This window comes from Amia ocellicauda, chromosome 21, assembly GCF_036373705.1.
Source record: "Amia ocellicauda isolate fAmiCal2 chromosome 21, fAmiCal2.hap1, whole genome shotgun sequence".
NCBI lineage: Eukaryota > Metazoa > Chordata > Actinopteri > Amiiformes > Amiidae > Amia > Amia ocellicauda.
In genome coordinates, this window is record NC_089870.1 from 5,249,950 (window position 1) to 5,277,229 (window position 27,280).

The 27,280-nt window shown below is 39.1% G+C and overlaps 1 protein-coding gene across 3 annotated transcripts; it reads right to left on the reverse strand.

Annotated features, from left to right (window-relative positions):
* Positions 1 to 1,511: 1,511 nt before the first annotated feature.
* On the reverse strand, positions 1,512 to 25,968 carry mthfd1a (methylenetetrahydrofolate dehydrogenase (NADP+ dependent) 1a, methenyltetrahydrofolate cyclohydrolase, formyltetrahydrofolate synthetase). 3 transcript variants are annotated; one of them, XM_066694067.1, is made up of 28 exons: positions 25,922 to 25,968; positions 20,043 to 20,127; positions 19,180 to 19,239; positions 18,552 to 18,605; positions 17,983 to 18,119; positions 17,281 to 17,381; positions 16,999 to 17,135; positions 16,806 to 16,917; positions 16,115 to 16,242; positions 15,513 to 15,610; positions 14,862 to 15,035; positions 14,555 to 14,691; positions 14,047 to 14,093; positions 13,733 to 13,840; positions 13,270 to 13,344; positions 12,567 to 12,669; positions 10,077 to 10,153; positions 9,748 to 9,888; positions 9,032 to 9,100; positions 8,050 to 8,161; positions 7,570 to 7,709; positions 7,144 to 7,185; positions 6,172 to 6,272; positions 5,421 to 5,598; positions 4,791 to 4,898; positions 4,508 to 4,660; positions 2,863 to 2,973; positions 1,512 to 2,105 (listed from the first exon to the last, which is right to left on the reverse strand). In XM_066694067.1, the coding sequence occupies exons 1-27, from the start codon at positions 25,951 to 25,953 to the stop codon at positions 2,884 to 2,886; spliced, it is 2,799 nt and encodes a 932-aa protein (XP_066550164.1). In that variant the 5' UTR covers positions 25,954 to 25,968; the 3' UTR covers positions 1,512 to 2,105; positions 2,863 to 2,883. The 3 variants fall into 3 exon arrangements, with proteins under 3 accessions (XP_066550164.1, XP_066550163.1, XP_066550162.1); XM_066694066.1 differs by lacking the exon at positions 25,922 to 25,968 and adding an exon at positions 25,256 to 25,432; XM_066694065.1 differs by lacking the exon at positions 25,922 to 25,968 and adding an exon at positions 20,230 to 20,707.
* Between the last annotated feature and the right edge of the window lie 1,312 nt (positions 25,969 to 27,280).

A 27,280-nucleotide genomic window follows, 5' to 3' on the forward strand; every position in this document is an offset into this window, starting at 1 on the left:
AATACTTATTTCCCTCATTAACATGCAAATCAATTTATAATTTTTTTGAAATGCGTTTTTCTGGATTTTTTTGTTGTTATTCTGTCTCTCACTGTTAAAATACACCTACCATTAAAATTATAGACTGATAATTTCTTTGTCAGTGGGCAAACGTACAAAATCAGCAGGGGATCAAATACTTTTTCCCTCACTGTATGTGAGGGAGGATGTTGTTTGTTTTAATCACATCAGGGGTTTTGCCTTAAGGTGATGCTTTTGTGTTCGTGGGTTGTTGTTGGATATAGATTTCTAGAGAAAACCTGCACTATGTCCGAGCCTCTAATTTATTTCAGTCGTGGGCACTAACTTTTAAACTTAAAATGGTCAGATATTGAGATGTGCACCATTAAGCCACCTGCTTCTTTTCCCCAATCCTGTACGGTACTAACACAGTTGGCTGCTGTAATAGCCTGGATTACAAGACCTCACACTCGAGATCAAAATATAAAACTGTAATTTAGGAATCAGATTACACATTTGTTTCTCACAATGGAGCCAATTTAGAAAGCTGTTAGGTCTCAACTGCTGCACAGTAAAGTTGGCATGGTTTTTTGTGACGTCAAGGACTCTTCAGTGATCAGCTTTAAGACAAAGCCCTCCAGGCCGATATAGTGCGCTGAACAACCAGGTCAAGAAGCAGTGTACCGCAGGCATACCTAGATGAACGGGGATACTTTCTCCCCCTTCCCGTTACTGAATTGAAGACATGCATCAGGAGTGAAATTCAAAAGGAAGCTGCTTTTTAATATACAAACTGTTTGAAGAGGCTAGAACACGCATTATGTGTTTTCATCGAAAAATCGATGAAAACAGATCGATCCTACAATCTATGCACTGTAATACAGCAAGCTTTGCTGCTATAGCAACTCCAGTGGGTTACTAAGGTCACCAAAATATTAACTGAGGACAGAAGACGAGGACAGAACTTCTGTTACCGACTTGAATATTGCATCCATTAAGGAATAAAAAGCCTCCGACTCCTCTGACTGAAACCCATCATGTTGGACAGAAAGTAGTAGGGGAAAATTAACTGTCAGATCAAAGTAACATCATGAATGCAGAGCCTTCAAACCTCTACCTAATATCTTAAATATTTCCTAAACTTCAGTTACTTAAAAAAAATGTATAATCCCCCTTTCAACATGCTTTTCTCCACAGTACACATTATGTTCATAAAGTAAAGGAACAGTATATTGACCGACCTGATTTATCCTTCGGTACTTGATCAAAACAAAACATTCACACAAACGTTCACAAAGTGCTGCCAAACTGGATATGGAATAACAGGTAAAGGTACAATATAGATCGCAAAGGAATTAGGGAGAGCTTTAGGACATTGGGTATATCAGAAAAGGGTCTGATTATCGAGAAAATGCATGTCACTATACAGTATAAAAACAGGCCAATTGGCTCAATCACTTTCTTTTCAATGTTATACACACATATAGATTAAAACAGAAAAATCTGAAACATTTTTACAAGTTCTAAATTTTAATCAGTAATCCGTTTGAAGTAAAAATCAATTTGACCGAAACATTACATTTTCTATCACATGCTTCAATAGGTCTATGGAGATATACCAGACTTCTGCCTTTAAGACCACTGTAGACTAATTCAGACTAATTAAGATCTTATCACACACACAAATGAATAATTTACCATAACTGTAAACCTTTATTGTGTTTAGGCACCTACATATGGTAGAATGGGATTTTCTCTATTTTATCCTATCATTTCAATCATTTAAAAGGTAATGCATTATAACATGCAAATTTAGGATGAGTCATTTAAAAACACAAACACTTGCTCACAGATTGAGACAGGCTTTGAGAGAATACAATCTGCTAAGCAAAAAAGTAAGCAGGAGTTCTTCTAGAAAAAAATCAAACAGGTGGTTTTATGAACACATTTTTTCCATCTTGGGTGGTCTTCAAGTATCTAAACAAAAAAACGCAACCAAAGAAATTGAGGATTGACGTCACGCTTATTATTCTCCAGTCATGAATCAGGGATTATTTGATCACATTTAGCTGGAAGAGCGTGGGCTCAGAAAGGCCTCAGCAGAGCTGAAAACAAAATGAAACGGGGGGGGGGGGAAGGTCAGTACTTGGAAACGCACACTCAGACAACAAAAATCAAATTGGCAGTTTCAAAGGACAATTAAGCTTTCTACAAAGAAATATATATATATATACACACACACACACACCGATCAGACATAACATTATGACCACCTGCCTAATATTGTGTAGGTCCCCCTTTTGCTGCCAAAACAGCCCTGACCCGTTGAGGCATGGACTCCACTAGACCTCTGAATGTGTGCTGTGGTATCTGGCACCAAGATGTTAGCAGCAGATCCTTTAAGTCCTGTAAGTTGCGAGGTGGGGCCTCCATGGATCGGACTTGTTTGTCCAGCGCATCCCACAATTGCTCGATTGGATTGAGATCTGGGGAATTTGGAGGCCAAGTCAACACCTTGAACTCGTGATTCATCAGACCAGGCCACCTTCTTCCATTGCTCCGTGGTCCAGTTCTGATGCTCACATGGACAAAATGTTCACTTGCCTAATTTATCCCACCCACTGACAGGTGCCATGATAACAAGATTATCAGTGTTATTCACTTCACCTGTCAGTGGTCATAATGTTATGGCTGATCGGTGTATATATAGATATATCTATATCTCTATATCTATATCTCATATATATATATGATACACTTTTGCTGTTATGAAGAGACTAACAAGTAAATTAGAAATACAACCATTATAAATCAACAGACCTGGACTTAGAAAAATATAGTTGTCCTAGCACAGTTACTAACCTTTCATCATGTTTGATCCCTTCAGAAGAGTCCGTTCACCTGCTCGGTTTCGGGATCCAAGTCAATATCATAAAAACATGGTCTAGTGGGCAGGCCAGGCATTGTGCTCATCTTGAGGTGAAAGAAGAGAGTGGAGGAACACATTAAAGCTGACTAGTGCTAGAAAACTGCTGCAGAGCACATACAAAAGCATGTCACCCCCCAAATTAAAATACATTGTGATGGATGATGTTTTATTAATTATTTTACAGCTGCAATAGTTTTTCATTAGTATTTTTCTCCTCCTCTTTCCAGATTTTCCCCAGATACATCTTGCTGGATCTTGCTGAAATTCCCCCTGAAAATGCTGTACTGACCTACATTTTAATATTCAACTCCCTTTAAATTTGTTATGTTTCTCTTGGGTTAAAAAACAAAACAAACAAAGTTGTATTTTGTCGTTTTCAATTTGTTAAATCAGTTTTCTGCTTTTATAGGAGAGGGTGCCCATCTAGATTAGATTGTCAACATTGCTTTCCGAGAAATAATCAAGATTATCTTAAATGGGTTTTTATTTAAATAACGTACAACCGTTTTATTTTTAGGTATAAATACCAAATCCTTTTTTCCTCCCCCCCTTTCGTGTGTACCAAAACACTTCTCCACAACACAGATGGCCCAAGCGTTTTCTTTACAGTTTCCAATGCGGTGAGAAGCGTTGTCTTGCAAAACAGACCTTTGGCTCAAGATGGCCAAGACGTGACAAAATAAATTGGAAGGTCTAAGAGAAAACAGATGGGGCGTACAGAATAAAGGCCAGTGGTTCTCGAGCACATTCATATGCAGCACCATCTCATAACCTAATTTAGCGCTTTAAAAATTCGGTCTTCCTGCTGTTAATGTTTGCCGTGCCAGGTCTGGCTTCTCCCTCTATTACCACGTTTAAATGCTTGGCTGCCACTTAAAACAAGGGATTGAACAAAAATTTGAGAAGGAGGAAACATTGTAGATATGTTCAGCTACAGAAAGGAGCTCTCTGGAGCACCCACCCTCCTCCCAGTTGACCCCTGTTGCACTTACTCATTAAAGTTTTACTTCTAACCATGTGGCAGCTAGAATTCCAGTAATCTAGGTCAATAAAAAACCTCTAACCTATTTTTGTCAAATAACGAAATATACTTCATACTCGGTTTGCTATGTACCAGCTGATACCCCAGGGAAGCAGGGTTGCAGTGATTAAAAAATCCTTACATAAAACGTCTTTAATACACCTGTATAGCCGTCGGTCAGCTTACATGACTTTTAGAATCTGAGGGAAATCATCAAGGCATTAATTTATTTCACCCTAGGTTGTGTGATTTCACTTCACAGCAAGTTTCCTAAACCCAATTAATTAATCTCAAGAGTACCCTTTCCCCAGCAAAGAAGGAATTTTACAAGACTGTAAACTGACATAATTAGATCACTTTATTTTTAAAAACATTCTACAACCCATTTACTGTAGCACACATTTGAAAGTCAGACCGCTTGACTGGTGGAGTGTCCCATACAAGACAGGTTAAATAAGACTAAGTGGGGCTATTTATCACTAGGAAACAGATTCCATTAATATTAACTCAGTTATCAAAATTAAATCAAATCAACCAAAACATGGTCACGTCCTTACTGTGCCGACGAGTGGGTAGAGGAACCCTGCGCCCACGCTGGCCCGGATGTCCCGGATGGGCAGAATGAAGCCAGTGGGCACTCCTTTCTTCTCCGGGTCGTGGGAGAGAGAGAGGTGGGTCTTTGCCATGCAGATGGGCAGATTCCAGAATCCCTTTCACAAAGATCAGAAGAGGAATTAGCGTGAAGGGGGAGGAGTGGGAGCAGAAATTATCTCTAAATGGTGATGGGAGTCACATTTACCGACTTCTACACTTCAATAGGGCATGGGAGAAAATCCTTACTTGCTTGGTGTACAGCTCAACTTTATGCTGGGCCTCTGGAAGGAGTTCAACGTCATCAGCACCATAGATCTTCTGAGCGATGATTCGGATCTTGTCGATGATGGGCAGCTGTGGGATTGAGGTTCATAAGCCATTATGCACAATTTTGCACTCCACAAATATAACATAATCCACTGACAACATGCGCATTTCCATTAGCAACTTCTGTCTGATGCATTCTACAGCCACAATTACTCCAAAAACCAGACATTAATGTCACTTTAACACTCAAAGAACCACTAGGCAACATTAATGCATCCACACTACAATACTCACAATGGGCTTATTCCTGCGTGAGCTATACAATTTTACACCCACTAATATCAGTTTTATATAGGACTGATTCATGCTTTAACATCATATAATGAAATGTTATATTCCCGCTCGAAATCAGATGTTATATTAAACTGTTAAACTCACTCGTTTCAATGAGAGCTACATTAAGTGTATTAATGGAATATAATAGGTTTGCTCATAAAGTAATTCAAGTATTACTTACAAAATGGTATACTTCTCCCATTAATTCATAACAGTCTTTCAAATGTCATCTCTTTGATTAGAGCATTTTGGGGATAGAGAAGTAAAGTTTACCTCAACGTCATAGAGAAACTTGAAGTGGCTGGGTGCCTGTGCCGCTCTCTGCACCGCCCCCCCAAGAGCCACGGCACCGCTGCCCCCCTCTGCCCAGTGGGAGCACCGCACTGCGTCGAAGGCCCCGGCAGCTTTGGCCAAACTGCACACCAGGTCCAGCTCAGCTCCGGTGTCCGTCCTGCCATTCGCACAAGAGACTGCTTTAGTCCCACAGGAGGGGGGCTTTCGAGTGGAGGGCTCATTAGTGGAAACTGACTGGATCAATACATTCTCAGCAGGTGGGAGAGGGAAACTCAGCAAGGGAAATTAGAGGAGGTGGGAAGAATCAACAATGCTGCCGTTACTGCCCACCACGGGCCGGTGCTTCAAACCGACGCCAACGTACTGAGCACCAGGCAAAATACAGTCAGTTGTTTCTGGAAGCTTGGCTATCACTGACAATGGTCTGTTTATTGATCAGTTTGTTTACATGAGAAAAGGGTTGCAGCTTCACAATTCAAAATGCTGAAGAGAAAGATCCTGCTTCCTCAGGGGTGCCCAAACGGTCAGCAAACTCATCAAACCGTGAAAGAGTTAAATGATCTTTAGGGGCCACTATTGCCATTGATCCCAACTCTTTAGCAGGTAGAATGAAGTGACTTATGCAACCAGTAGAACGCTCCTGTGTTTTTAAAGCAAACAACTAAAGTGTTACTATAATGATGCATCTTCCTGCTAGTGCTTGAAAATTACTGAGAGGTGCAGGACTCACTTGAATGCATTGACCGCCACGACCACGGGCACCCCGAAGGCCTTGGCATTCTCGATCTGTTTGCGCAAGTTACTGCAGCCCTTCTCCAGCAGCTCCAGGTCCTGTGAACAAATGTGTGATCATATCGGCACTATTCTTAATCCATACACTCGTCCCTTTGGCAGAGAGAGAGACAGCAAAAATACAGGAATAAAAGTTCAAGAATTAGAACGTATGTATCGTAAATCGATTCTACGATTGGTTGAGGGAAATGCAACCATTAGGTTATTGGGTTTGAAAATGGGCCAAAGCCTACTTGATTATGTGCATGATTTTAATACTAAATTCACAGAATTCAGCTTGGATTATTAATGAATGTGGAGGAGCATGCATTGTGCATTAAACAGAAGGATCATCATGATTTAAGAGGTAAAGTTAAAAGGTAAAAACACGGATATGCTATGCCTATGGACCCTTTTAAGTTTGGTTTTTTTGCCAGTGTACCTGCATCAAGCCATCTAATATTCCCCTCAGAACTGAGCTATCTATATATTAATAGCAGAAGGAACTTTTTGGGGGGTGGTGGGGGTTTGGAGACGTCCGTTGAGCAAGATCCATGGACACTTTGTACACAGTTAGTACAGTTAAGATTGTAAGGAAAATGAGATTGCTAGTTTGCTACATTTTAAAACAATCATAGATAAACAAGACCTACTTAACATTTACGGATATTCCATGTAGAGTAACAGACCATCCTATCCTCTCTTACGCTCACGTGTTCTCCCAGTACGTTCAGTTAAACAAGTTATCCGTATTACTGTAATTGCTGTCTAATGCAATGGTTACTAAAATGTACTATCCATATCCTGGAATCAATAAGTGTTAATAAAGTTTTGATTACCTGTGATCATTACATTTAAAACAAACTAATGAAAGACAAATCACATTTTCCCTACAGGATTCTAGCTCTTCTACATAAATGACAAAGATTACCTCCTCAGTGTAAGCTTTAGGCAACGGCAACCCTGCTGTGACCTGAAAGAGATGGAGAGATAATATGATAATTAGAAATGTTATTATTCATCCTACATTGTTCTGAAGAAAGGTTAAACTGATTTCCGTGTCCTTATTATGCTCCAACACCCCGTTATTATCGTTTTAGAGAGGTGAGCAATATGAAATACAATAACCTAGGCACAAAAACCATTTCCGATGACAAGATTTTAATGCAGTTGTCTTGCCAGGAACCACAATGTTATTAATAAGTACTAATTCTGCAGAGGAATAATCAGCACTTGAGTGTAACTGTGGGACAATTACACACATTTTACCGATATTAATATCTTCAAAGCTTTGATGGTAAGTATGTGCCTACATCATATCAAATCATCTACTCAAGGAGCTGGAACTGAAACTTACAGTGGGGCCTCCTCCATGCATCTTCAAGGCTCTCACAGTGGCCACAAGGACTACTACGTGTGGCCGCAGGCCCGAGTACCGACATTTGATGTTGAAAAACTTCTCCATCCCAATGTCAGCTCCGAATCCTGCTTCAGTGACTAGGAGATAAAGCAGGTACCGACGTCAAAAAGCGAGGCAGTAATTAAGAATAGTTTTCGTCAATTCTGTAATGGACAAACATTACAGTCAACCAACGTGGAGGAAAAAAGGACTATAATTCAAGTCAGGTAGTGGGACTTCAGCACTTGTGTCAGCCGATATATTAATATGAATAAAATAAGTTGTTCATATAATTGAGTGTATTGCTACTGGTAAATACAGCTTACATACAAAGAAAACACAAAGTAACATTTATACAAGTTGTTTAATATATCTGGCATGTCAGATAGAAGCGGAGAGCTCCATCAACTCACTTTGGCACTAGAATTGATCACTCACCTACAAACCCTTCTGGTCCAACGAGCTTCAGGGCAATTTTATCAGCTAGGATAGAGGAGTTGCCGTGGGCAATATTGGCAAATGGACCAGCATGAACAAAAACTGGTGTTCCCTAGAAGGAAAGCAAATCAAAAACCTCGGAAATCAACAGTCGATGGAAACCCAGCAACTGTCAGTTTTATTTCAAAATATCGCACACAGATTGGCCAGTTGATTTTCACTTTGAAGCATCATCTAATCAAGAACTATTGCTTTTGTGTTTTTTTTGTGATCTCCAGTTTATTTTAATATGTTGCCTCCATTTCAACATTTACACTCAATAAAAGGACAAATTTTAGAAACGCTTTAGAAACTAATCAACCAGACCAACATTGTTTAATTGCCTACATTTTCACTTATTTATCATGCTTGATGAGTCACTTAGTAATGTTTTCAGAAATAGTATTGTTTTGTAATACAATGATTACTCTTCAGTAATTATTGCTGTATGTAATATATATAGATCTGAAAGAAAAAATACATCTAATTAGGTTACAACAGCCTATGTAAAAAAATCTGTGTGTATCCTCAACACAATACAAAACAAGATGAACATATTTGGTGCAAAAAGGGATGCATTAGAAGACGTGCATTATTTAGCATGGAAAAAAAGGATGCAAGCAGTTAATGCGTTATGAGGATTGAATTCTTAGTTTCCAATTAGGGGAAATTACGAAAGGGCTGCCCACACAACTCCATGAATTTAAGACTAATTAGTAGCTGTGGTCTCTGCAGAATTTCTAGAATTATCTTCAGCTCAAGCCTCTACCCACACCGATGAACACTCCGGCGAACTGTGCAAATACTCCAAGTACACAACCACTACTGCACGGTGTGTAGTGTGGACTCTGAACAAGGTTAGCATTTCTGTAAAAACAAAAATAATACTATCCTATTGGGTACTTGTTGAAAGCAGTCAAACAGTCACACTTGTTCCACCTACCTCTAGGGTCTGCATCAAGTTGGGCTTTATTGCGTCCCTCATCAGAACTGTCAAAGCCCCACTCACACCCTGAGGAGAGAGAAAGCACTCAAAGATGAGGACTAAATAAATCACATCAGCGCCATTTATATAAAACCCCACTACACGTTTAATGTGAAAGTGGCTGGAACATCCAATGCCAGGTTTCCTTAATCAACGTTCAAACGAATGACATGCCGAGTTCTTAGTCTTCATTTTATTTTATTTACTCCACCGACAGTTTCAGAAATACATGCAGCTCACCACCAAGACATCGGTTCGAAGATAAAAGCCTAGATTAGTTGCAAGCAATTCATTCATGATACAAAGTAAACTAACATAACTAGAATAAATTATGAATAAGTATGTTTCAAATAAACTAAAACTATAAGCACAGAGATAACATGAAGCTAATAATCCTCCATTTCAAATCAAGATTATGGATCTAAAATTCATAGGAAACGTTGTTTATAGGCCCATGTCTCTATACACAATAGATGAAGGAAAATAAAAACAAAATAAATGTAGAGATTTGTAGTAGAGAATGAAAATGCCACAAGCTCAACTTCTACTAGGCTCTGAATAACACAATAGACTGGACCAAATTAAAAAAAAAAAACCTGCCCAGGAATCGCAAATCACAAACCAGTACTTTATTGCCTTTTTATGCATTAGCAGTAGAAAGCAGGAGTACTGACCAGGTCCTCTGCTGTGATGGGATCTCCTTTCTTACTGGAGGCCACCACCATTTTGGCCAGGCGCTGGCGCATGTCCTCCAGGCTGCTGGTCAGAGCGAGGACAGCCATGATCTCACTGGCCACTGTGATGTCAAACTGAGTCTGAGGGCAAAGACAGCACATTCAGCCAGTAGACATTTCTCTCAAAGTCACCCACAGATCGCTGACCACGAGATTGTATTAGAGATTGCAAATCGATCTTATACATTACATACACAAGTGAAATAAAGACAAAAACTAAAAGGAAAGAGGACATTTGACCTTTTGATCCCTGTGGTGTTGCTACTTACAGTCCTTGTAAATCCCTTCTCTGTAGGAGACTGGCCAACAGTGATCTTCCTGAGGAAGCGGTCATTGGTGTCCATCACTGCAATAAATCCAATACATCTGGCTCAGTAACACATACAGGGGCGGTCATTTTAAATTTATCATCGAGATACAGAATATGTTTTAAAATATATAGCTGACTATTGCCTAGGCCTATTTAAAAATACAGGATCCAATGACTTGTGGCCTATTTTGAGCTATATGCATTCTTCACAGTTATTACATTAAATCTGTTCATATATTGCATCTTACAGTGGGGGAAAAAAGTATTTGATCCCCTGCTGATTTTGTACATTTGCCCACTGACAAAGAAATGATCAGTCTATAATTTTAATGGTAGGTGTATTTTAACAGTGAGAGACAGAATAACAACAAAAAAATCCAGAAAAATGCATTAAAAAAAAGTTATAAATCGATTTGCATGTTAATGAGGGAAATAAGTATTTGACCCCTTCGACTTAGTACTTGGTGGCAAAACCCTTGTTGGCAATCACAGAGGTCAGACGTTTCTTGTAGTTGGCCACCAGGTTTGCACACATCTCAGGAGGGATTTTGTCCCACTCCTCTTTGCAGATCCTCTCCAAGTCATTAAGGTTTCGAGGCTGACGTTTGGCAACTCGAACCTTCAGCTCCCTCCACAGATTTTCTATGGGATTAAGGTCTGGAGACTGGCTAGGCCATTCCAGGACCTTAATGTGCTTCTTCTTGAGCCACTCCTTTGTTGCTTTGGCTGTGTGTTTTGGGTCATTGTCATGTTGTCACGACCCATTTTCAATGCCCTGGCTGAGGGAAGGAGGTTCTCACCCAATATTTGACGGTACATGGCCCCGTCCATCGTCCCTTTGATGCGGTGCAGTTGTCCTGTCCCCTTAGCAGAAAAACACCCCCAAAGCATAATGTTTCCACCTCCATGTTTGACGGTGGGGATGGTGTTCTTGGGGTCATTCCTACTCCTCCAAACACGGCGACTTGAGATGATGCCAAAGAGCTTGATTTTGGTCTCATCTGACCACAACACTTTCACCCAGTTCTCCTCTGAATCATTCAGATGTTGGCAAACTTCAGACGGGCCTGTACATGTGCTTTCTTGAGCAGGGGGACCTTGCTGGCGCTGCAGGATTTCAGTCCTTCATGGCGTAGTGCGTTACCAATTGTTTTCTTGGTGAGTATGGTCCCAGCTGCCTTGAGATCATTAACAAGATCCTCCCGTGTAGTTCTGGGCTGATTCCTCACCGTTCTCATGATCATTGAGGTGAGATCTTGCATGGTGCCCCAGACCGAGGGAGACTGACAGTTATTTTGTGTTTCTTCCATTTGCGAATAATTGCACCAACTGTTGTCACCTTCTCACCAAGCTGCTTGGCGATGGTCTTGTAGCCCATTCCAGCCTCGTGTAGGTCTACAATCTTGTCCCTGACATCCTTGGACAGCTCTTTGGTCTTGGCCAGGGTGGAGAGTTTGGAATCTGATTGATTGATTGCTTCTGTGGACAGGTGTCTTTTATACAGGTAACGAGCTGAGATTAGGAGCACTCCCTTTAAGAGTGTGCTCCTAATCTCAGCTCGTTACCTGTATAAAAGACACCTGGGAGCCAGAAATCTTGCTGATTGAGAGGGGATCAAATACTTATTTCCCTCATTAATATGCAAATCAATTTATAACTTTTTTGAAATGCGTTTTTCTGGATTTGTTTGTTGTTATTCTGTCTCTCACTGTTAAAATACACCTACCATTAAAATTACAGACTGATCATTTCTTTGTCAGTGGGAAAACGTACAAAATCAGCAGGGGATCAAATACTTTTTTCCCCTCACTGTATGTACATAAATAAATATCTAAATGGATACCAAAATATTGGATATATTAAAAAAACAAAAAAAAAAAACACATGTAGGCTATAATGCAAAGCCAGGAAGCAGGGCAAAGTATTACGTCTAAATATTGAAGGAGTATTGCAGGGGAATAAAAACAAATAATAAAACAGCAATCTGATCTCTGATTTTATCACACCCTTTACTGCTTTTCCCATAAAGAGATCTGAAATTAATCATTTCCAACCATTTGGCCTATAAACAAAGACTCAAAAGAAAGGATATTAGGTTTGAGTGGTAAATATAAATTAAAGTAATAAAAAAAAAAAACATATCAGTAAGATGATTGTATATCACACCCTTTATTGCTTTGTGCATGAAGAAATTGGATATTAAACATTTGGACAATAAACAAATACTCAAAGGAAATTCAACATTTGGCTGGTTTATCTATATTAATCATAAGTTAATCATTTTATTGGGAAAAGTAATTATAGTACAAAACAGACTTCTTCATAGATGCCTTTAAAGAGTTACTATGAGGACCACCAGAAAAACACTTCCCTACATACCCGTCGATTTCTGCTTACACGGACAAGGACACTTTGCGTTTCAGAAAAAAATAAATCCACACAAAATTACCTCTCTGCCATGTTATTGTGTCTGGGTCAATATCCAGTCTGACAAAGCGATTTATCTCATCATCGGTCAAAGTGGCAGGGTCCTCTTTTTCAATACATAGTTTCTACAGGATAAAAGAAAACAAATTGAACACTTTTCCCTGCAGTACTTTTAAAATACAGAATACTGAATGGTTTGGAGTTATAATAAAACTGAAGGTCTTTTAACATGTAAGGACTTTTCTTTAAAACAAAATAGTGTCATCATTGTCTTTCATGTAAAATTGCAGCACTTCCTGATTATGGAAGAGGGCAGTGCATTTGTTAACACTGAAAAAAACTTATCTTTTAGCCATTGTTTTGTTTTTATCTAAGAAACAAAGAATGAAGATAGCTTTATCAGCTTATTCTAAGATATTCTGTAAATTAGTCTATGGTTAATTGTAATGCAAAAGGACTTTATATCTAGACCAGTGTTGAGAGTTCATTACCCATATAAAAGTGCCAAAGTGCATCTCCATTTACAGTGCCAACTGGAAAAGATTACAAGTTAAATCCCCGCTAAACTCTGCGAACTTCAACTGCTTAGTCTGAACACTTTTTATTAGGTTTTTAAAACAAGCTTTTCCAAAATCAGCCATTCTAACTTGCAGCCAAGTTAGTTTTTAATGAATCTAAATACTAATGGCTTTTATTCAATTTTGTAAATGTATACAATTATATACCTTAAGCCTGTTGAGCTGAATTGGTGAAAATGTCCTTTGGCCGCCACTCACAGGAACTAATCGGTTAAACAGCGCCTGAAGGTACAAGACACAAATCTAATGAAACAGTAGAATAATAGACATTCGGTGAAAAACAAATACAGCTGGCTGTACAAAGACGCAGTCCTGCCGAATCATTTGAATTCTAGTGGTGTCAATTAATTTAACAGTGTAATAAAAAAAGTGACCCCAATCTATTTGCCCTTCACACACAAGTGTGTGTTTACATAACAAATGTAACTTTAGTGTCAAGCTTTGCTGAATCATTTCTCAACGCTATGACCATGAATGGGTTCAAAGTGGGGTTTAATGTCTGCTGCATCTCTAACGAGGGTGCACAGCATAATTGTTCCAACTTATTCCATCTGCATCATTAAAAAAAAGCATTAGATTGACCGAGCTCTGGGGTTTGCCACATTTTTACCTTGTCAGACTGAGTGGTTTCATGGAACATACGGGCATCGATGGCAGCGGCGACCAGGTTGTTGGCTGCAGTGATGGCGTGGATGTCCCCAGTGAGGTGGAGATTGAACTACAAGCACACAGCACAAGCCAGACTTCAGAGCAATACAAGACAAGAGCATTTCAAAAAGCTTGGCTCCTGTACCTCACATTTAGGATGCAATTCCTTCAAGATGCAACTGAAATGCTTTTCAAAAAGGCATTAAGACCCAGCAACTACACCGATGATATGAATACATAAAAAAAAAAAAAAAATGTGAAACAGAGTTAAGGTACCTCTTCCATAGGAATCACTTGAGAGTATCCACCTCCGGCAGCTCCACCTGCACACAAAAAAAAGCAGTCAATGCAAACCACACTTCACCTCATGATTTAAAAATACTGAAATCCTGGCAGAAAGCAGAGAGCTGAGTGGAATGCAATTACATGTAAAAAGAATCATGGAGGACCACCGAGAAAACTAGATTTCCATTATAAAGAACGACAGCTTTATTCTTTTATGTTAATTATGGTTATGAATGAGATCTTTACCGGAGAACATGCTCTTGTGTTTCGGGTAAATGTACGGACTGTAAACCTTGTAAACTTGCACACCACTAGGAGAGACAAAAGGCCTCCTAGCTTGTTTTACTCCATTTACTATTATTCGAGATGTAGGATTCAGATCAATAACCAAAGCACTCCATGAAATAGTCTCTCATCTCCCCTCCCCCTTTTTAACACAACGTAAAAAAATCTCTCAAATAATAAAATGCAGCACACAAGTACTAATGCAAGTACTCACCTTTGATTCCGAAGGTAGGCCCTTGAGATGGCTGTCTTACACAAGCAAAGACGTTGAGTTTGAGATGGGCTCCTAGGGCCTGGACCAGACCCACAGTAGTAGTACTTTTGCCTTCACCCAGGGGAGTGGGAGTTATGCTGGAAAAGGACATAAAAGCCCATGAGTTGAGTGCATAATTCGAGTGGGGGAGTCTGCAATACGTTACAAAAACCTTGGCATTCCCATGTACTTTATACATCTGGAAACATGAGCTTCAAGGCCGTGGTCCATGAGATCATTAGACCTCTGAATGTAGGAGACATCTCACCCCGTAACAACCACGTATTTCCCGTCCGGCTGGGATTCAAGTCTCTTGATCGTGGACAGCAGCACTTTCGCTTTGGTTTTGCCATACATCTCCACCTCGTCCGACAAGAGCCCAACCTCCCTTGCCAGTTTGTCGATGGGTTTCGGGGGGCAGGACCTTGAGATTTCGATATCGCTGGGAACAGTCCGAAAAAACAAGCCATTTTACTTCCTCCAAATCTAAGCACCAATTCATAATTGAAACAAATCACTGTAGACATTCACCTTTTTGAGTTTTTGTTGTTTGTCATTCATAAACTGCTGGAGAATCATATTTTGAGAGCACATTGACAATTTATCTGCAGTGAGATCACGATAAAGTAAAGCACATACAGGTTTTTACAGTTCTTCAGCAGCTTGGGTGTGAAACGAATGTCAAGTTTACATGCTGTAAGGAGTTAAAAGCAAAACACAATCTTGAAGTGTAGTTATATGCCAGAACTGTACCCTGGAGATGCGCTTTCATAAAACAAACTATAGTTAAGCGGAGGGTGTTAGAGCAATGCAATGCCTAATTAAAACTACTCTGTAGATTACATAATATCTTGTACGAAAATCAAATGCCAAGCATGCAACAATAATACCCTGCTTTATAGGCAAGTGTGCTCCATACCTTGGCACGGGTTTCTGTAAGTTCAGCTTGTTGTACTGGATGTTCCATTTTCCTGGGCTGAAGGTTTGAAGGAAGCGTTTGGCACTCTCTACAGTATTCTGATAATGAAGCACAAATGATCACACATTTAAAAGACATGGTGACTAAACAAGAGGTTACAACAGAGCAGAGAGCATTGCTGTGCCGTCTCTAACAATAACGAGGTAGTTATCAATTTTACGATTTAATAACCGTATCATCAGACATTGTGGCCAACATAGCATACCGTAATGTAAATGGACTAGGTTATATTGTGAACCAGTTTTCCAAGTTAATCTTATCTGACAAGTTTTAACTTCAAAAAGCCAACCTAAGCTATAACAATTATTTAAATGCTTATCATTTCCAGTTTCTAAAAGCTACATTCGATTGGCACATTCACAGCAGAGCCTCTGTAAAGATTTTCATTCGGATTTAATATTCTCCGAAGGCATCGGGTTTGGATAATGGAGGGACTACAGGAAATTACATAGTCTGTGCAGCACTCATTCGTAATGAATTTTTCATTTCTAAAAAAGGAGAAATAAGGAGATGGAATAATTAGTTTGTTTTCTGGCTGGTACCTCCATTAGCATTGCCACCGTCATTGGTCCAACACCACCTGGCACAGGGGTGATAAACCCAGCCCTCTCTTTGGCAGAACTGTACTCGACGTCTCCCACTACCCGCTTGCCACTAGCCTTGGTATTATCTGAAAAGCAAAAAGAGGTACTGAAACAAATACACCTTTGAACACATTAACACCCAATTGTGCGGTGTTCTATACAATACCCATTGTCTAGTATTTGTCTATTACTTTTTCTTTGAGAGTTGTAACACTTTTCAAATGGGAGCTGTATACCGACTTTTTTTTCTCCTATGATGTTTCGCCACCCACTATGCACAAAGGCAAGCTTAATCATCACTCCCACACAGAAAAACATCATAATAAATATGATTAACAGAGCCGATTGCATAGGTGTCTCAGTAGCACTATTGATAGTGAGGCAGAACTTGAATCTCTCAGTGTGGGGCTATACATTTCTTCCCTCCTAGCTGCACTGATCTGGGAGCGGTGAGAAGTAAATTGTGTGTTGTAATTAAAGGTTATCACACTATCATCTAAATCATATAAACATTAGAGAGCCAGACAAAAAACTGAATCTTATACTTTAAATCAACAAGGCAGGTCAACTGAAAACACCCCTCATTATAATGCCATTGTGGAAAGGGGATAATTAGCAGCAGATTAAAGAAGGTTTAGAAGTTAATTACCTGGAATGTGATTGATGCCACAGTCTATGACAACAGCTCCTTTCTTCACCCAATCTCCCTTCACCACTTCTGCTTTGCCAGCACCAACAACCAAAATATCAGCCTTGCCCACCTGCAAAGAGAAGTCCTTGTATTTTACTTATCAAACGAGGGCCTACTGAAGAGAGTACACGGACCCCGGATTACCCCTTACCTCCGCAGAAAGGTCGGTGGTCTTGGAGTGGCAGGTGGTCACCGTCGCATGGTTCCACAGCAACAGGTCGTACATTGGAGCGCCCACGATCTTACTGCGGCCAATGACCACTGCGTTCTTCCCCACAACCGACACACCTGGAGGGGACACAGCCAGTCTTTCAGCATAAAGAAGACTTGATGAAAGCTTCAAGTATTTGTTAGCATCTGTTGTCTTTAGGATTGAAAAGTTGATCTATATACTTGAAATAAGGCTTTTTCCCACAACAAATAGTCTACACACCAGTCTGCTTGATCAGTTCCATGCATCCCTTTGGCGTACAGGGGATGAAACAGTCTCCCAAATCCCCCCGAGAAAGCTTTCCTGCATTTATACTGGTCAGCCTGAGGGAAGAGAAAAAAGAATAGGAGGCAAAAGCTGTGAGCATCTTATTTACAAGGAGACTTTAAACAACCTTATCAAAAATGTGAAATGTTGATATTTAAACTGGAATTACTATCTTCCCAAGACATTCTATGGGGCCATTTAGCAACTTACCTGAATAAATCTGCCTTCTTACCACTCCTCACAACTTAAACACAGGTCATACAGATTTCTTTATGCAAGTTATTCACCCAAACCAATCTAACCAACAATATTAAAAATAAAAGTAAATGATAATACAAATACAAAGACTGCCTCCTTCACAGCTAAATATTAAACAAGACAAAGGTGGCTGCCCACATAACTAACCTTCCTCTTCTCAAGAATTGAACCACCCACCCAAAAATATTTTACCAAGTAATAAAAGTTTCTTGTGCTTTTTTTGTTGTTGCTGCTATGGCAGTAAGTCTATTGCTTTTATAACTGGTAAACTGAATGGTATACACTGAGGAAACACACTAAAGATGAAATGCAGTTAGACCTCAGCATAAGAGAGGATAAGAGATCTATAAACACACTGGTAACATTAAGGATTTTTTTTTTTTTTTTAAAGTAAGTTACCCATCCACATCTTTCTCCGGGGCCACGGCATTGGTCACCTTCTCTGTATCTATTGGGTTCACAGAATCCAGCGGCAGCTGGACAATTAGCCCATGGACACTGGAGTCCTCATTGACCTTAACGATGTTTCTCAAAACCTAATTAAAAAGCAAAAAGTGCATTCACATTGTTAGCTTGATGTACTTGGTGTGCTCAGCAAACTAATGTATTCTGAAGAGGCTCCTCGTGGGTCTCAGAGGAATTAAAACAGGCCGGTCAACAGAATATAAATATAGTCTGGTGTAATTTATTTTCTACAACTAATATCTTCCTGTCCATTTAAAATCTACCCAGATTAGGCTTTGATTGCTCGCAAAGGAGAAGCAATCAGATGTTTTTCTTGGTTTCTTAATAAATGAAAGAGCTGATGCATAGAACTAAAAGAGGAGATTTTTGAAAGAAAAAGAAAAAAAGCCCAGAAAACAATCCGTACAAGACATACTTGATTTGTTAATGAAATACAAAGCATGAGAAAGCCCCAAAACCTCAGGTTACAGTCTGAATCTTGCCAGACCCTCGACTCTACTTGCCTCGTCCTCTGTGGCAGTCTTTGGCAACCTTACATGCTTGGCATTGATTCCAATCTTAAAAGACAAAACAAAAAGGGTTCAGTACTTTTCCTACAAATTGGAAAGATTTTGTAACACTTATAAAGCAAGACAGACTTGGATCTAAAGTATTTTCGAAAAGACTGAGCATGAAACACAGGGGCAATTTTATTTAATTATCAATGTCTAACAGTCAGGTATACAATTAACTTTGAAAAAATTACTTCCATCATTGGCTTCAAATGAAATCATACCCGACATACTTTATTACTTTACACCAGCCCAAGATGGCAATGAGGCAAGTCAAAGCATAACAAGTAAAGATTAATGATAAGCAAGTATGATTAATTAATAACATTCTATGTCCATATGTATCGACAAATTGCATTTTATGAATGTCTTATGTCCAATATTGCTCATTTTCCTTTGTGTAGCTGAGGAATTGACACGGTAATTGGTCCATTCTTCAACTTGAAAGTAAAAGATCTTGAGTGCATTGTGAAATTTGAGTTTTACCGACCAAACCAAAACCTCCATACATTCGTAAAAGCTACTTATGTGTCAAAGACGCACAGTACAGAAATATTTAGCGAATATTTCAAATGTTTACCTCAGCAGCTGCCTTTAACTTCATACTGATGTAGAGGTTTGAGTCATCTCTGTCTCCAACCTAGAGAGAGAAATAAAAAATATATTATATATATATACACACAAACAAATACGGATGAAATAATGGTGCAACCACATTTTCTATTTCAGCACGTATACCAAAACATATTTGGAATGTTTATTCATGCCTAATTAGATTTGTGTTGCATGCTTAGTTATGCAAAAAATAGAAATGGCTTAGTAAAGTGCTTTGGAGTTAATGAGCTGAGGCCTTCAGTATCTTTCATTTAAACTTGGTGTAGCAGGCTGCACATTTGAGCTTTAATAACTTCGCATACAGCCAGTCTATCTTTACAGCAAATTTGTTTCGATAATTATTCTGCAGACATACAAAACTGTAATCTGTCTTCCTTCTTAAGCAAAGTGCACAAATATATAGTACTTACTATACTTAAACCAATTAAATCTATTCAGGAGAAAGGAAAATAAATGCCCAATGGAACAGCTATTTAAAAATGGCCTGGATAAAGTTTATCAATACAAAACCTCTCAAGTCATTATTGTGAACAAAATGCCGGCCATACAATTTTTGCACCATAAGGTCTCAAAATAGAAGTCTGTTATGTAGGACTAACCAGAATTTTTTATTTCAAATGATTTGCTCCAACAAAAGAGAATATTGATTAATGCTGAAATGCTAAACAAAATAACTTTGATTTGGCCCTTTTCACAAGAACATCTATATAAATGTCAGGTTACCCGTTACCAGCCCGAAGTAGTAAGCAAAAGAAAAAAGAAAAGTTAACTGGCGTCTTTAAAAGAGAAGGAATCAAAGATGGAGAATTTAAACCCAATGGCACAGACCTGCAGGACAACAAGCCCTGGTCTAAACCCAGGAACTCGCTGCTTCATCTGCTCCACATCTTTCTTCAGTCTCTCCCTCGCTTGTCTGGAAATACAAGAACACTGGTCAGTTTTAACCCCCCCGAACAGCAAGCCGAGCCTGGAGCAGTCACTTGAGCTGAAGTCTGAAAGTGTGCTGCATCCTTACGAGGACGTCTTTGATCCTGAAACAACCACGGCCATCATCCTCCTCACACCCAAGCATCTTGGCAGACACTTGTGCGTCAGGGCTGCACAGGACAACACAGCAGCCCACATGGAGGGCTGAGAAGGGTTTGTATTGAAGAGTACAGTGCTGCTGTTATAGTGAAATGGCGGAACACTGGCACGCTATGTTGGTCCAGAATTCCAGCGGAACATGCCGACACTTAGCAGGACCAAATGAGGAAGATCCTTGGGGTTCGGCCAGACACAAACCCCAGTGCTAGTAACCTGGCTATTCTTTTGTAACACTGTGAAAGTCCCCACAAAAGTGCATGCAGGACAGCTGCTTGGTTATTCAGCACTATCTTATCGTGGCGTTGGATTAAGGTGTGGGGTTTTTCCATGATCCGGCGCAAACTTCAGCATGCCCGAGGATCAGGTCAGTGAAACGCTGTCAAGGCTAACAGTCCAGCTGAATGCCAGTTTCTGTCATTTTCACTTTGCAGCAGACGGGTGGTTAAACTATAACCGGGATAGTCAGGTGGTAGAGGGGTAGAGCAATTGCAAGCCAATCATCTCGGCCCATGGGAGTGGAGAAGCCTGTATATATAAAAAGTAAAAATAAAGTACCATTCCAACAGCTATAAAAATGCCATTTTAATGAATGAATCATGTCAGCCTTCCACACTTAGTCAAAGATCTATGACAGAGAACAAATATTTGGTTCACTCTCTTGGTTTCATTAAAAAAAAAAAAGACACGTTCGGGTTAAAGGTCAGCTCAAGAAAATGCTAATTGCCCCTCCGTTAGAACAACACAGGGTTATTAGAAGCGGAAACACTCAGAGAGCCGCATGAGGCTAATGGCAATTATTCGGGTTGTTTTTCCAAAAGGGGGATGGAATGACACTGGCTGAGTTCATTAGCAGTTTAATCTGAAGAACAGCTGCACAATTTGTATTGATTAATCAGCGCTGGGTGGATAAAATTTAACTGATTGATTTCACTGGCATGTCAGGAAAGACACCCTACACATAACCTATTTTATTTTCCGTCCCTCCCTCCTGCTCTTAATCAAAGGTACAACTGTTTCTTATGGGGATTTTTTTTTTACTTTGCATTGCATTAGTAAGAAAACCCCACAAGTAATACAGAGCCAACCCCATGCGTACACGGTACAGATGTTAACCCTTTTCAATTCCTCAGTAAATTGAATTCAAATTGAACAGTGTGATTATTTAAATCAGCTCTAAGCCTGTGATGCTGTACATTTGTCCATGTCATAAATTGTCAAAACTGATAAGCAGTCGTGTTTGTTGTTTTGAACACTCTTCCCATCCAAATACTTTCAACAATGTCTTAATGTACTGGTCCTCTGATCAGCCCACACAGACGTCTTTGGCTGTATCTAGTGGGATTTCAAAGAACTGGAGAGAAGCCAAAAAAGGGAATTTGGCCACATCTATAATACTAAATAAAGGGCAATTACTGAGCAATATTACATTACAGTACGATACAAAGTGGGCTTCATTTAATTAACTATGTGGAGGGAAACTGGTCATGGGATTAGGAAGTCATTTAAGCACTGGTTTTGTTTCATTATGCGATACTATGAATAGCTGGATTACTTTACTACACCTCTTTCAGGTGAGGGGGATCAAAGAATACATGAGAAATGTTATTCCCATGACTGAAACATTTACAAATCACCATGGGACTTGATTTCATTACCCACCAATAAAGTCAACCATTCCTTGACTTGTTCTTCACACTATTTTAACAAGTATTACTTTTTCCTATTTATTCATTTGTTTGTTTGTGTTTACTTACATCTCCCTGCTGTGACAGTAATGTGGCCAATTCATTAATTAGAATTAACATAGAGCATCCAAAACAACTAGTTCATATACTAGCCATCCTCCCCCTTATGCTGCATAAAACTTGAATGCATTAATACTTTTAAAAAAGCCAATAATGGATGGTGAGAGAAGATGCAAATCACGGCACTGCAGAATTACTTGAAGAACAAACTAAAACAAGTGGAATAAATTGCTGGAAGTCAAAAAGGTAAGAGGGAGAAATCAATCCAAGCTAATGCATAATTCATCCTTACCATGGCTACCGCAGCAGCGCACATTAATACATGTTGAAACTGATTTTGGAAACTGCAGGTTTCTGGTTCCCTGGCTCTCAATGGCTCTTTACAGTCATTTTCTGTGGTAGCTCCTGCTAATCTTATCACGCGTACTGCGGCTTTCCCCATAGGGCTGACAAAGAGTTTGTGAACAAACATTGCAAACTCCTGAACTGAACGAAGATTGAGTAGGTCTAGACCCAATACAAACTTTGACCCCCACACGAATTACATAGCTGTACCCTATTGTATAATGAGTCATGAATAGTACTGATAATACTGATAACTTAAACCGCGATAGGGTACATATTTGTTGTTTGCGATTCGCTGACAGGTCAATGTTTTGGCTTGGTCTTAGCCTGGTAAGAGAGGAATAAGATGCTGCCAAACATTGTTTTCAGGTCAAGAGTAATTTACAAGAGTGTGCCAGTCTCTGGTTGACACTCAGTTGTAGATGTGAGATGCATGCACACAAACAAAATGGAATTTCATATATTTTAAATGGGGCAGTTTAAGATTCCCAGTGAATTGGCTTTGGAAATAATTAAAGTCTGTTCCAAATTACCTACCAAATGTACAGAAAGGTCAGTGAAACACTTTCACATACATTTCCTGAAACTTTACAGCACTACTACCTACTTTAGTTTGTAATTTCCTCTCTCAATGGATACATTTGGGATATTTAATTGAGACAACCTCACAGGGCTACTTTTTAGCATAACAGCAACTCACAAGGACAAATTAGTTAATGGTTAAAGGCAGGTCCAGAATCAAAAGTTTTACAGAGGCCTAGACTTGTGACAAACAAACAACATAAACTATTTACTCACACATTCCACAGAATTTGGCCCATAATAGCACAAATCTGCAGGGCCAAGTACACAAATCAGCCATTTGAAACACCAATACAAGCTCAAACATCACAATAGGGGATCACAATTGGAAGTATAAAAAATAAAAATGAAAGTTATAATACTAATAAAAGAAGCATTTGTCTATGATGATATAAAATATATTGCTTGCATTTCTTTACATTCACCAGAAGCAACACACTACATGATCGAAAAACTGACTACATTAAAGAAAAAAAAGAAAAAAAGAAATAAAAATTCAGAACTTGATTGCTTTAGATTTTAGTATTCTTATACAGTATGGTTCCCAGTCTTTCTGGTTGGGGATTATTTGTTTTAAGTGACTGAATCTGTTGATAGCATTTCATTTGCAGTACAAGATATTCAAATCGATAAGCCTCGGTAGAAAAAAATTTTTGCAGGTCCTCTTGTGAAACACAGGCTCCCTCTACTAGCAACAGACAGAACTTCACATTGCTTTTAATAGAACCTACTTTTAGACTTGTGTCATTGAATTAAAAATATGAAGCCAAACCAGGAGATACAACCTAAAGAAGAAAAACTGTAACCTTTCAATGCCAGATTACTGTGTATATATCAACAGGTGAGCAACATACTTCCCACAAATCCCTTTCTGATTGGCTGATAAGAGCATACCGTTAAGGTTGCGACACAGAGCTGTCTTTGGTAGTGTAACTTTAGAAAGCAGGGTTACATCTACCAGGAGAGGACAATTACCAAGAATAAGACTTCAGTTTAGCTCTTAATTATCTTTGCTCCAATTAGAAATAAAATTATATACAGTATTGTTAGTGTATGACATTTCTTCAAAGTTGTGTCACGTCCTGGGTAAGAGTATCTACTAATAAACAAACAACTATAATGTAAAACAACTAATGTATTTTGTGGCTCATTTCTACTTTAAATGTTACTTGGAACAAGGCCCTTGTGGGACTGATGGTAAACCTTCAGAGATTTCTGATTGCATAGAACAGGAGGAGTGCTACCTTTAGGATGGGATTGCAAGTTTCCAAAAAGAAGAGCAATAGTACAGATCAGAGATACCCTTTATCAGTGCAGCTTATTGGCAAGCTCTGCCTTTTTAACTGACCTTTGCCTTACCGTCCAATTTGAGATTATAGGGGCATCACATGATTCCAGTGTCATCCACAATAGCATAGCACAAAGTTCTTCTCTAATGTTAATTATGGAGGAAAATAATGTCCTGCATAAAGTCAACGTTGTCTCCAAGTTGCACTCTTGAATGTATTGCCAAAGAGCATAGTGCATTTTCTCCAACTGAAGATGATGCCTAATTTAACGTGTATACCCTTGCAAAACTGTTAAAATATAAACTAGAAACAAACAGCAAACAACTATCACAGTAAGCACATTCAATTAATCAGATCAGAGCAGTTCCACTTAATTACCACAAGATTTAAAAAAAAAAAAAGTATTTCCTCCAACTATGTTGTTAAGTTTATTTTTCTATTCACAAGCAGGTCTCCCATGCTGGCTGATGCAGGATCTGCTGAGTGCACATATTCAATTAAACTACAGTGTGTGTGTGCACTGGACCATGCTGAACACTTTTGAAAATGGATTTACAGTAGGGTAGATTTATGACACATACATAACACAAAAAGACAGCATACTCTCAAGAGCAACATGTTGCCTATTGCTCTGTCTTGTGCTTATTGATTTGTAGGCATTTTAAGACAATTACTTACACCTCTGGAACTAGCCTGTACCATTAAAACTTAACAAACTTGGAAAATACTGCATAATCCGATTTGATCGCATGTGGTCCAACATTTGCATCAGAGCCATTTACTTCAGTTACACACAAATAAAACACGTCTCATTTTTCTCTGGACTAGTGTCATACATTTCTGCTAAATACGAGCGTCTGCAGGCAGCATCAGCCCCTACAGTGTAATGGAGGTTGCATGTGTTGAGCTTTACACCGATTTATTTTAATTAAACATTTAACATCTGGCTAGCTAAAATACTAGCATTGAATTGCGTGAATAAAAGCAAACTTACGCTGACACGTCTTTGCCACTGATAATCACTGCAGACATTATTCAGTTTGGTAATTGCCCCAGTTAGCAGGTCTGCAAACTTTTCCAAAGTCGGATTTCACTCGGGTGGCTGCAGTGAACTCTTACGCAAAACCCTTTGCCTAAATCGCGGACGGATGCCCCCAAATCACATGAGCTTCCCTGCACAGGATTCGTTACAGCGTTCATGAATAGCTCAGGAGAAGGAGGAGCAGTTTTGACCAATCAAAAATTAGATACAAAAATACCTGTCGTACCGAACAAGCCAATCACAGCGGCTGACGAGAAGGTGTCGCCAGTGTTCCCGGAAGCGCGTTTATTATGATTTCTGCTGGCCAAATCCCATGTGCACATCCACGTGGGGCAACTGGACAATTGATCATGTTTTACATTAATTAATTATAAATTGAATTATAAATAAAGGATTGGTTTAGTGTGTTTTTATCCCCTTCCAATGCATTGTTATTCGCTAACGTTAAAGCATTATTAAACAGAATATGCATGTGTGTGAGAGTGTGCATCATCAGCCTTTCTCAATCTACTTGTTTTGATTGTCCAGATTACTCCAGCAAAGCGTCTGACCTTATCCTGACATATTCTACTATCTTCCTGGTCATTTTTAATCTCTTGTGATCTTTCTAACTCCTACCTGCTCTGTTCTTCTTGCAGTGTCTGTCCCATTGCAATTTTAATATCTCCACTAATTCAATCATGTAACCCATTGTCGGTGTTCTCAGATACATCTATTTCTTTTTCGACATGTTCTTGTTGTGTCAAGTGTACATCTTTCCACGCCAAGGCAAAGTGCAACACGTTAATCTACACAATGCTTATCCAACACCATTGCAGTAGGCAAGCACAGAAGGCACAGAGGGATCAGGGAGAGGTTTTGGAGTATTGCATCAATCCTTGTTGCAGAAAAAAGTATTTGAAGTTAATTATTTACTAAAACCACATTTCGAGCAAGTTCACATTCAATTGACAGAATGCCAAGGCTGTTTAAGTGCTGCTCACATATTGTGCATTGGAGGAGGTTACTGATTATCAGCAACAGTCACATGCAGTGAATTGTAATTGCAAAGCAGATATTCCCCAAATGTGTGTTGTGTTTATCCTCATTTTTCTTCCTTCTCATCAATTCAAAGCCATCTGTCAATGAAAGGGGGACATCCGTATGCACCTTAGCTAGGTAAACCATCTAATCAATTAATATATGCTATATCTTAAAATAAAAATAATCCCCCCACAGCGACCAGCAAAGAGACTGCTAGGTAACAGGTTTTGTGCAAAGACCTCTGACCCTTGAACTTTTAATACACCCAAATGGGGGCGCTTTCGGGGGAATATCATTATTTTTCTAGCATCAGAATGACAGTTTAATGCTGCAAGATAACGCTGACAATCAAAATGCTGTTCCTCGTAGCTGTATAACTGAGTTAGCCAGATAACGTTCAGCTGAGTAAAATACCATAGCATCATATCCTTAACCTTAAAGGACAAGTCTGGACAGTAATGAAGTTCAAATGACATGTCACACCACAGCTCTGTGGAAAGAGGCCTTTCATTGCAAAAAAATTTGGTTTGGATAGTAATATAATTATATAATGTACCAGGCTGATTAAAGACATGTGTATTTGTGAGCCATACTTAAAGAGTTTTCTGCCATCTAATGGTGAATGCTAGCTATAGTACTAATTTAGTCATTTTTTTTAAGTGAACAATGTCTCCTGCATATGAAGAGGTGAAACTCAACAGTAGTGTCTCTGCTTGTCATTGTTTCGGTTCTACCTCCCCCTAGTGGAAAACACAGTTCAATTACAAAAGTACAGGAAACCTTTATTGAACACCCTGCTTCTGCCAGGAGTATCAGAAATGGCCCAGGATTAATGTAGTTTAGCATTTAGCTTTGGTTGATGTTTAAAATGGTGTCCAGGTCTGTTTACTTAATAAAACTATTAAGATTTGGATAGAATTTTTAAGAAAATGGACCTCCACATTTCAGAAGTCA

Excerpts from the sequence above, each read along its gene's own strand:
- mthfd1a (XM_066694065.1), bottom strand. The coding sequence starts at position 20,339 with ATGTGGGCTGCTGTGTTGTCCTGTGCAGCCCTGACGCACAAGTGTCTG. Across the intron at positions 15,036-15,512 it reads TTACAGAAACCCGTGCCAAG|CGATATCGAAATCTCAAGGT; the intron begins GTATGGAGCACA and ends GACTGTTCCCAG. Across the intron at positions 9,889-10,076 it reads AGAAGGGATTTACAAGGACT|ACTCAGTTTGACATCACAGT; the intron begins GTAAGTAGCAAC and ends CTTTGCCCTCAG.